The sequence below is a fragment of the Cucurbita moschata genome, unplaced genomic scaffold (assembly GCF_002738365.1).
Source record: "Cucurbita moschata cultivar Rifu unplaced genomic scaffold, Cmos_1.0 Cmo_Scf00061, whole genome shotgun sequence".
NCBI lineage: Eukaryota > Viridiplantae > Streptophyta > Magnoliopsida > Cucurbitales > Cucurbitaceae > Cucurbita > Cucurbita moschata.
This window is the reverse complement of record NW_019268577.1, coordinates 240,369-251,595: the sequence shown is the minus strand read 5'-3', so window position 1 is coordinate 251,595 and position 11,227 is coordinate 240,369. Positions and strand designations below refer to the sequence as shown.

Sequence of the window (11,227 nt, the reverse complement as noted above, 5' to 3'; positions counted from 1 at the left end):
TGTTCTGTGGTGCTAACAAAATTCAGGTGATGTTTCAATGGGGGGGAGAAGCAGCAGCAGCAGCTGGGATGGTAAATTTTATGTTAGTTAGTTAGTGTAGTTGATGCTTGATTATGCTCCCCTCAAGGCCTTTCATGCTTGGGAATTAGTTTTCATGGCATAGTGCCTCCAATCCATTACAGTCCCTTGGATTGGATAGGAGTGAGTGAGAAGAAGTTACAAGTGAGTGAAAACAACACAACTTCACAACTTGTTCGGAAGCACACTTGAAGCAGATGATGTTTTTTTTAAGCCTTTTGGATATCGCTGTGTACTTAAAAAGTAAATGCAATACTTTGTTGCTACGAGAAGTACAAAAGCAAGACCCAAATGGAAGTGCTTTACCTTCAAAAAGTAAATCAATTTTCAAACCTTAAATTAGTTTGTGTTTTAAATATTATCATAATTAATAATTATTTTTAAATTTAAAATATTATTACTAAAATAGTACAAAGGTATGGAATGACCTTAAATTTTATACTTACCAAAATGCCTATCATTTAATGTAGAAATACTTTATTTGAAACTTTATAATAAAATAACCTTAGTCTTGCATGTCAGGCTTATCAACCAACTAATACAAATTGAAAACATATACTAACCTATAGTCTACTAAACTTAAATTACAAAACTATCTTAAGTTTGTGTCACAGTTTTGTAGTTGTGATGTCACTATTGTTGGCTTTTTGGCCCTTGATTTTACTTTTAATTATTAACTATTTTCAATATTTTGAACTGTCCACGGTTATAAGGTCGGGAATAACGATTACAACGACTTTTCAATTACTCAAATCAGAATTAAAACGAAGAAATTAGAGTCGAGACAACATACCGTGATGATGTGGCAGCAAAATCAAAATGATGGACAAATCAAAATATATCAAAAGTATGACATTTATAATGTTAGAAGAGTAACAAAGGGTGGAGTTTTTCTTATTATTATATTTCTAAATAAAATTATTTTTACAAAATATAAATTTTAATCTAACCGTTACTCACATCGATTTTTATTATTACTATATTATATTATTAATTATTATATTTTAAAATTTTGGTAGTTACTCACATAGTTTTTATTATTATATTTATAATAAATTTTGAATTTTCATTAGACCGTTATAGCTTTTTATTATTATTATATTATATTATTATTATATTAAAATTTTAAATAAATGAATTTGGAAATTTTTTTTATTTATTTACTCTTAATCTCCCCCTTCCATTGTTCCTAACACAATCCAATGGTCAATATTAATTCCTACATTTTACCATTTTTCTCCTCTGTATAAACTCATCTTCCCTCACATTTTAACACACAACTTACATACACATTTTAACACACACAACTTATATACATTCTCCAATCCTCATTTGTTCAAAGTCTCCATTGTTTGTTGCTCTCTCCAAGCTTACAAGTTTATTTCTCTTCATCTTATTCTTGAGAGGGATTATTATTGTATTGTGAGAAAATAGTTGTGAGTGTCTCAAATTGTAAATCTACTCTTTGAGAGAGTTGTGGTGTGTTATTATCAAACTCAAATACTTGTATCGGTTTGATCCTGCGTCGTGGAAATGATTGAGTTTGCTCTTGAACTCGTAAAAAGAGCGGTGTAGCGGTTTGGCTCTGATCTGTGGAAAGAGCCGAGAAAGTTCTTTATTCAAATTCCCAAGAGGCGCTTGAGAAGTGAAGTAGATCGAGTTTGACCGAACCACTATAAAACTACGGTGTCATTTTCTCTAGCTCTTTCCTATTTAATTTCAAAATTATTATTGTGATTTATTGCATGTTCTCCTTGATTATTGTTTTGACTTGAATTATTTTGTTATAGTAATTATCATATTCTACTTATTTGTAAAAAGCTTCATCATTAGAAAAATTAATCACGTTTAAACACTTTTATCATTAAAACCTTACTTTAGGGTTGTCATACCGATCCAACAACTGTCAACTGTGGAGGGGTGCTTTGCCTTTAGATAAAAAATAGAGTAGCATATGACTTAAGTATTTTAAGAAATACTCAGTAAGCTTCTGTCGGGGTTAAATGCAAACATATACAATTTCATGAATGAGACCTATTAGAACAGTCTATTTTCTTACCGCGGCTATCTTAACGAGCAACTTGAATATGTACTTAATTTTTCTACACACGGTCGATACGTGCAAATATGGACCCACCAGTCAGTTTGCACACCTCCTCGGCCCCTTTCTGGTCGAGCAAACATTCTCTAGAAGCTGTTGATGTCGGACACTCATTAGGAATAGCGACTGTCATGGCAACACGATAAACATAATGATCATTTCCTTGCTTCGTAGCGTACGCATCCGTACTATCATGAAGGAGTAGGGGTATCCCTAGATGCATGAGCACACAATAATGCATGAGGTGCCAACATTTTCTATTTTTATTATCATTTAATACAACCCCATTAGCATCTTCTTAATATCATATCATTTGTCATAACGTTTATCATATCATTTATCATAACTTTCATGCATATGTTGGGGTTGTATTTCATGCTAGTTCATCATTTTGCATGTCAATCACATTATATCATTCATGTCGCACAGATATCATATTATAACGTTTTCATGCTTTCAAACATAACAATCCACATCATGCACATACCATATCATAACAGTCATGTAACATATCTCAAGCATATCTTCAACATATCATATCTTAATATATCATATCATAAACATATCAATTCTTCAAATACAACATAACAGTCACATCTCATAACATATACATATCATTTTATAATAGTTTGCAAATATGGGAATATGACACTTGCGAAACCATGAGCATGCGTCATCATATAACACATAATTATAACCAAACGACGATAGGGTCACTTACTTGGTTGGCCTTAGCTAGCATTTTTTCTAATTCGAGTACGTTAGCTCCCGTTCCTCGAAATTACTCCAAATATGGCTAGTTGTCGTTTCCTATTGGAATATTCATCCTGTTTCGTTAGTAAGTTAATAATTATTAACTTAATCAAATTTAAATTGAGAATTTTTTAGACTAAGAATTAAAAGTTCACCGATCTATTAAATACTTCTTTTTAATTCATCTATCGGTTATAATTATAAGACTTGTCAATTATAAATTTAATCTTTAAATTTTTAAATGTGTATTTATTTAGTGCTTAAAATTCAAAAAAAAAAAATTAATTATTAATTTTATATCTAATGAAACTCTAAACTTCAATTTTTTTTTATTAACGTTGAAAATTTTTAAAAAATATTAAATATTATAAGCAAGTTTAAAATTCATTAAGAATATTATTTACGCTTTAAAAAATTTATGAATTAAATAAATACAAACTTAAAAATGTATAGTCTAAACTTATAATTTAATCCGGAGCATACGAACAAACACATTTTAAACTATGATTTAAAATGAGATGGAGTTTGTTCCTGAAAAGAGGTTTATTGTATAGAGTTGTTCTAAGTTTGCACTAATTAAAGTCACACAATTACCCCTTTACTCTTAATTCACATCCAACTATTTCCTCCCAATAATCATACTCTAAATACAAACTTTCTTTTTAAACCATATTCCCATTCTCCACGCTTATTTGTTTCAAATCGTAATCATTAACGTCTATTTTTGGACCGTCTATTTTTGGATATTCCATCACTTTTTTTTAGTTGACTTGTGGAATTTTGACGTTTTGATTGAAAAGACACTTGAGAGGTTTTGTTCAAATCGCACAATTCACTAATATTTCTAAACGAGGAACAAAAGAGAGAAGATTTTAAAAAAATATATATTATACTTAATAACACCATAATAGAAAATGATGAACGAATGAAAAAACGGGTTAAGGGGTCATTCTCCTTCTTGATTTTCTTGCTTGTTCAGTCTCCTTAAGGGTTCAGGGAGAGGAAATGAACAAGAACTTCTGAAAGAGTATTTCTCTTTGTTTACTGTTCCAGCTCCTTCACTCACATATGAAACGCTTCTTGCTTTCACTACTGAATAAGGGAACTAGGCAAGCTGGATGAGAATCATTACGACCTTCTACAGCAGTTTAACTGTCACTGTTGTTCTTTCGAGTCTACTAGAGTCTTATTAATCGGGACATTGAAAGTAGTCTTTTTAGTTATTAAAGAGTAGGCCATGTTTGTCCGTCAATACGACTTGCTTTAAGGCCTTTGGCATCGACATCTTTAATTAAAGTTAACCCATAATTATTTTTAAAAGAGAAATTTAATGGAAGGAAATCCACAAATAAAATATTAAAAAAAAAGAATATTTTTGTCGTTGAAAATGAAGGGGAATCCTGAAAGGTTGAAAATAATGAAGTGGGGTTTGTGTTTGAGCGTCTCATAAACGGCCTAGTTGTTCACCACGATGCCCTTCCCTTTCTTTTATTAATTTAAAAATGACCTTTTATTTTATTCTTTTTTTAATATACATAATTCAGCGACCACCTCTCATAGCTTCCATCCAATTAATAATAAAAAAAAGTAAATAATAATGAAAAATCGAATCTTTGTAAATGTTGAATTTTCAACGCACGTGCCTATCCTTGGCTGGAACCGCGACTACAATTATTTACGTGGAACTAAATAAGACCAATCTTGAAGATACAATAATTAAGAAATAATTAAAAATTACTTTTTATACCAACGAGGCGTATCTTCAGTGTGATGTCCCACGTCGGTTGGAGAGGAGACTGAAACGATTTTTATAAGGGTGTGAAAACCTCTCCCTAGTAGACGTGTTTTAAAGCCTAGAGAGAACAATATCTGCTCGTGGTGGACTTGGGACATTACAAATAGTATCAGAGCCAAACATTGGACTGTGTGTTAGCGAGGAGGCTGTTCCTTGGAGAGGGTAGACACAAGGTGGTGTGCCAGTAAAGATGTTGGGCCCTGAATAGGAGTGAATTTGATAGGGGTCCTACATCGATTGGAGAAAGCAACGAGTGCTAGAGAGGATGTTGGACCCTGAAGGAGGGGTGGATTGTGATATCTCCCACATCAATTGGAGAAATGAATGAGTGTCAGCAACGACGCTACGCCCTCAAGGAGGGGTGAATTGTGATATTTTACATTGGTTGGGGAGAAGAACGAAATACTCTTTATAAGGTTGTGGAAACTTTTCCCGAGTAGACGTGTTTTAAAACCTTGATGGGAAGCCCGAAAGAGAAAGCCTCAAAAGGACAATATCTGCTAGTGGTAGCCCAAAGAGAACAATATTTGCTAGCGGTGGGCCGTTATGTTCAGTTTCGATGACTCAATCAAAAAGTTTATGATGGAGGATCTGAAACGAAGATCTAGCTGTGCTTGCTGCCTATCCACTTAACGAGGCAGAGGCTCTGTGTAAGAGTGGAAGACATTCCTTGTTTCTTTAACTGCTCTTCTTAGTCTTTAACCTAGTCGGTTCCTTAAAGGATCATTCAATTCATGATTGACTTAGTTAATATGTTCACTTGCCCGTGGCTTTTCTAGCCTCTTTTAGTTTGTCGTGCTTTAGTCTTGCCCGAACTCCCTTCCTTTTCTTTTCAGTCAAGACTCGGGAATAAAAAAAGAAGGTGAATTTCATTACAATAATAAAATATTAATCTCATTAAGCCTTAATTTGGAGCATATTATTTATAATTAGCTTCAATTTTAAGTTTTGATTATAGTCAAACTTCATTGATCCTCTTTTCCATTACCATATTGAGAAATAAAAGGGAATTATATGCTGACGTGGAAATTCACATTTGAAAGTATAACAAAAATGTAATTCTAATAATAAAAAATAAATAAAATAGAAAAAAAAAATCAGCCAGTTTTTGTATATAAGGAACACCCACATTGCGGACTTGAGAGCACACATAGTTGCAATTTCTGACTTCACATTCTTCAGAAATTCAGATCTCTCTCTTCTTTGCGACTCTAAGCCGCTGTCTAAGACTTTTAAGCTGGCGAGTTGCCTGTGTGGTTCTTCCGTCGGTATCTTCTCCCTCTGTAAGTTTTCATTCTCTTGAACTTTTGCTGTTTCTGTTTAGTTGCTGTGTTTGCTTGATATTGCGAAATGTGAGGATTCTAATTATTGCACTGGATTGTACTGAGTTAGGTGTGTGATTGTTAGATCTAGAGAAATTACACATTAATTGGAAACGATTTCGTCCACGGAGAAAACAGGATTACTAACACTTCCGCGATTTAACACGCTTTTACTTGAATCTACTTTCAAACTTCAATTGAAAATCAAAACATGAAGTGGAAAATCTGAAGATCGGTTTAAACATAGAATGAGACTGAGAGAGAGCGAGCGAGAGATTCATATGTTGGACGGTGGTGCTGTGCTCTGGAATTAGGGCGTTGCGAGGCTGCAGTCCAATATGACACGTCGATTGGACGGTATCCGCAGCGGGCCGAGAAGGTTCGTTAGGCGTGTCAGGGCCTGCTTTAGGGAGTAGAGTGGGGGAAATGGCGTGAGAATTAGTTAAGATTTAAAATCATTTCACTGCGAGGATGGTTTACAGAAATAAAAAAATTCTTAAAATATTTTGAAAAACCTCTTTTCATCATCTAAAAAACACTCCAAATCTGTAGTAAAGAGGACTTAAATTATTAAAATTTTCAAACGTGATTATAGAAAAATTAATTAATTTTTTCTAAAACTATTACACACTTGTTGGTGTTGATGATATTAGCATTAGTTCGTTTCCGTATTTATACTTCTAAAACATTTATTATTATTATTTTTCATTTTATTATTACAATTTGGGCGCCACACTTTGGATCCAAACTACACATATTTAGCATAATCATAGTTTATTAAGTACTTTTGCATTCATTTATGAGTATTAAATGATGAGATTTTTAGAATTATAAATTTTTGTTTTTTTGGTGGTTAAATTTTCACCCTTATAAATTTAACTCAACCGACCCAATTGAAAGGGGAAGATTCTATGAAATACAAAATTTATTCAACCAATTAATTTTATAATTCTAATGGACCTTTTTGCATGAAAAGGTTGAAAATGATTAAATAGTTGAATGTACATGGAGCACTATTTAATTATGGTTGATATGAATGATGACAAGTTCTTTCTTTTTGGTGTTTTGTTGAGTTGATTTGTAATTTCATTTAAGAGTTTAGTTTATGACATTATTTTAAATTATAGGGTAAAAGTATGATAAAGACAAATCGAAAGGACTCTCCTACTTAGAAAAAGATGAAAGTTATTATATCATCACCATTAATTTTTTAATATAACAACTTTGAACGTTGTTCCGTTCATAAGATTTATTTATTTATATTCTATACTTTAATAATATCTATAAGAAAATTACTTAAAAAGACATTAAGACAACAAAAAGTTCCAAACATGATTGAAATCATGTTTGAAAAAGACTTAATAAACAAATGGCACGTATTCCAATATTTGCGACCCTAGTTTGATATTTAATTGATTTTTGAAAACTAAAGCTTACCAAATTTTATAAATTAAGCTAAGTTTTGAAAATTCAAAAATAACTTTGAAAGCTTTATTTTTACTTTTGGAATTTGGTTAAGGGGATTTGAATGTTCTTTGATAAGAAAATTAGGAAAAAAAAAAAAGAAAAAAAAAGCAAACATAAATTTTAAAAATATAAAATTAGAAACATATGAATTGAAATCTCAACAAATAGTTTTAAAATTAACAATAGGTTATTACTATTTATTTATTTTTGTGCAAAGGGCTACACCACTTCTACTTTTTCTTTTTAAACTATAGCATTTAAATATTTTCCGTGTCAATTTTATATTATTTACTGCTTATCATTTACTATACATTCATAAAGTCCTTCGTGGAAAGTCAACGAACAACGTGCTGCGTAGCCATTTTAGGACAAAATATAAATAAAATATAGTCCATTTAACACATCGCCAACAGTATTTTTATTTTTTTATTTCCATAATTTAATTTTAATTTTTATTACTTATATGAGATTTGAATATCTGATTTGAAACTAACTAGTATATGTTAATTATCATTTTAAATATATTTATGTTAGACAATTTTAAGGAAAAAAAATATTGTAGAAAAACGTTATAACTTGAATCCTTCATTGTACGTTTAGTGAATCATATACTAAATAATATTATACATAAATCGAGATAAGTTGTTGCAGTAGTTTATGATTAAATTTTAAATGTTGACAAAGTTTAAATATGTTGAAATTTGCAGGCAACTAACTAACACATAGTATGGCGAAAATTCCCATATTTTTGGTGGGGTTCTTCCTTTTTTGGTTGACGGAAGTGTGGGCAAAACCTGAGTACTTGAAATATAAAGACCCAAAACAACCATTGAATGTTCGAATCCGTGACCTAATGGGTAGGATGAGCCTTGAAGAAAAAATAGGACAAATGGTGCAAATTGACCGAACGGTTGCCTCCAAGGAGGTGATGAACAAGTATTTAATTGGTAATCCCCATATTAAGCTTCTTCTTCTTTCCAACTATTAATCAGAAAATCATCAGGTTCTAATAGTATAAAACATATTTTTAAATGGTAGGGAGTATCCTGAGTGGCGGTGGCAGTGTTCCAGCAAAAGAGGCTTCTCCCAAGGTCTGGATTGACATGGTTAATGAATTTCAAGAAGGCTCTTTATCAACTAGACTTGGTATTCCAATGATTTATGGAATTGATGCCGTTCATGGCCACAATAATGTTTATAATGCTACCATTTTTCCTCATAATGTTGGCCTTGGAGCTACCAGGTAACCATACATTTTTGGGCAAAACCAATCAAAAGTGTCCAATAAATGAGATTGTTTATTAAGGCGATAAATACTCACTCAAGTTATGGTGTAGGGACCCCAACCTTGTTAAGAGGATTGGAGCAGCTACTGCCCTTGAAGTTCGAGCTACTGGCATTTCTTACGTCTTTGCACCCTGCATTGCGGTTTGTAGAGATCCACGTTGGGGTCGATGTTATGAAAGCTATAGCGAAGACCCTAACATTGTTCGAGCGATGACTGAGATTATATCAGGTTTACAAGGAGAGATTCCAGCGAACTCGCGCAAAGGTGTTCCTTATGTTGCCGGGAGGTATAACTTTTTCTTTAATTAACATCACAATAATTTGTTTGGTCAAAATATACTAACATACAATCCTACTGAACAGGGAAAAAGTAGCCGCTTGTGCAAAACATTATGTAGGTGATGGTGGAACCACCAAAGGTATCAATGAGAACAACACCGTTGCAAATAGACATGAATTGCTTAGCATTCACATGCCAGGTTACTATAACTCAATCATCAAGGGGGTATCAACTATTATGATCTCATTCTCTAGCTGGAATGGAAAGAAGATGCATGAGAATCAAGATTTAATTACTGGATTTCTTAAGAACACTCTCCGTTTTCGGGTAAGATAATCTTCTTTTATGTTACTCGCTCGGTATAGAAATCATTGATAAGATTAAACGATTGTTGTTTCAGGGCTTTGTCATCTCAGATTGGCAGGGTATTGATAGGATCACCTCCCCACCACATGCTAACTATACATATTCCATTATAGCAGGCATCACCGCTGGCATTGACATGGTTAGTACGATTATATTCAACTATACATTACCTATATTTCATCAAACGCCCTTAATCATTTAATCTCTTTGTCACAGATAATGGTTCCATATAATTACACAGAGTTCATTGATGGGCTTACCTACTTGGTAAAAAGCAATGTAATTCCGATTAGTCGAATCGACGATGCTGTGAAGAGAATTTTGCGAGTGAAATTCATCATGGGTTTATTCGAGAACCCGTTAGCAGATTCAATCTTTGTCAATGAACTCGGCAAAAAGGTATTTATATATATACTTGAAGTTATCAATGTTAATAAAATTCGTGATAGCGAAATGTTTCAAATATATTTTTTCATTTACACTAGGAGCACAGAGAATTAGCTAGAGAAGCTGTAAGGAAATCACTAGTATTGCTAAAGAATGGAGAGTCAGCTGACAAACCTATGATACCTCTTCCAAAGAAAGCCCCAAAAATCCTTGTTGCTGGTAGCCATGCAGACAACCTTGGTTTTCAATGTGGTGGTTGGACCATTGAATGGCAGGGTCTTGGTGGTAACAATCTTACTTCTGGTACAACCATTCTTTCAGCAATTAAGGATACCGTTGACCCGAAAACAAAAGTTGTGTTTAAAGAGAATCCGAGCGCACAGTTTGTCAAGTCGAACCAATTTTCTTATGCCATTGTCGTCGTAGGAGAGCCTCCATATGCAGAAACCTTTGGTGATAGCTTAAATCTAACCATTTCTGAGCCTGGTCCAAGCACCATCACGAATGTGTGTGGTGCTGTCAAATGCGTCGTTATAGTGATCTCGGGTCGGCCTGTCGTTTTGCAACCTTATGTTGCTGTAATAGACGCAGTTGTTGCTGCTTGGCTTCCAGGAACAGAAGGTAAAGGCGTTACTGATGTATTGTTTGGTGATTATGGTTTTAGTGGGAAGCTGTCACGGACATGGTTTAAGACAGTTGATCAACTACCCATGAATGTTGGTGATCGACATTATGATCCTCTGTTCCCATTTGGATTTGGTCTCACTACCAATCCTGTTAAAGCCTATTAGAAGTTGTTTTGCCTTGGCCGTCAGTATGTATGAGGCCGGATAAGCAAAATATTGAATAACAGATGATATTTCCTGCATATTTGATCAATGTCATAACGTGGCCACCTAATAATTTGTTATGGATAATGAAGCCTTTACCTTTTTACCATGCATGATATGAGATTAATCATATACATCCATTTATAACACACTTAGATATGGTTTATTTACAATATCCCGAGACCTATTCTTGTTTGATGAATCAATTTTGGCTATGCTTGGTACTCTGTTGGGTTGTTGTGATCTATGCTCTAGGTGATTGATAAACGTTATCTCTCAACCGAGCTTGAGAATTTATTCTAGTCTCCAAGTGATTGATGCACATTATCTCCTCGTTGAGTTTGCATATATACTTAAACATTTCTAGTAGATCGAGCAACCTAGGATGGTAAGAGCCAATCAGTGGTCAAGACCCTAGGAGCTAATCTAGAGGGCCTTGAAAATGAGAGCTATACGCCCTACCTTGCTTACTAACATTCACACCAGAGCCTCCCCTCTTATTTTCTTTGTTACACAATTAGCAGTATGAGTGATCTAGGTAGAATCTTTTTAGCACAACTA

General features: G+C 33.4%; 1 protein-coding gene across 1 annotated transcript; it reads left to right on the top strand.

Annotated features, from left to right (window-relative positions):
* Positions 1 to 5,865: 5,865 nt before the first annotated feature.
* On the top strand, positions 5,866 to 10,750 carry LOC111437010 (beta-glucosidase BoGH3B-like). The gene is made up of 8 exons (XM_023074835.1): positions 5,866 to 6,010; positions 8,224 to 8,463; positions 8,555 to 8,759; positions 8,854 to 9,090; positions 9,167 to 9,410; positions 9,484 to 9,588; positions 9,666 to 9,848; positions 9,935 to 10,750. Exons 2-8 carry the CDS (start codon positions 8,244 to 8,246, stop codon positions 10,625 to 10,627), a joined length of 1,887 nt encoding a protein of 628 aa, XP_022930603.1. The 5' UTR covers positions 5,866 to 6,010; positions 8,224 to 8,243; the 3' UTR covers positions 10,628 to 10,750.
* Positions 10,751 to 11,227: the final 477 nt, after the last annotated feature.

Bases quoted from the DNA above. Each gene is read 5' to 3' on its own strand.
- LOC111437010 (XM_023074835.1), top strand. From the start codon at position 8,244: ATGGCGAAAATTCCCATATTTTTGGTGGGGTTCTTCCTTTTTTGGTTG. The intron at 8,760-8,853 runs GTAACCATACAT...GTTATGGTGTAG, and splicing joins GTTGGCCTTGGAGCTACCAG to GGACCCCAACCTTGTTAAGA. The intron at 9,091-9,166 runs GTATAACTTTTT...CCTACTGAACAG, and splicing joins GTTCCTTATGTTGCCGGGAG to GGAAAAAGTAGCCGCTTGTG.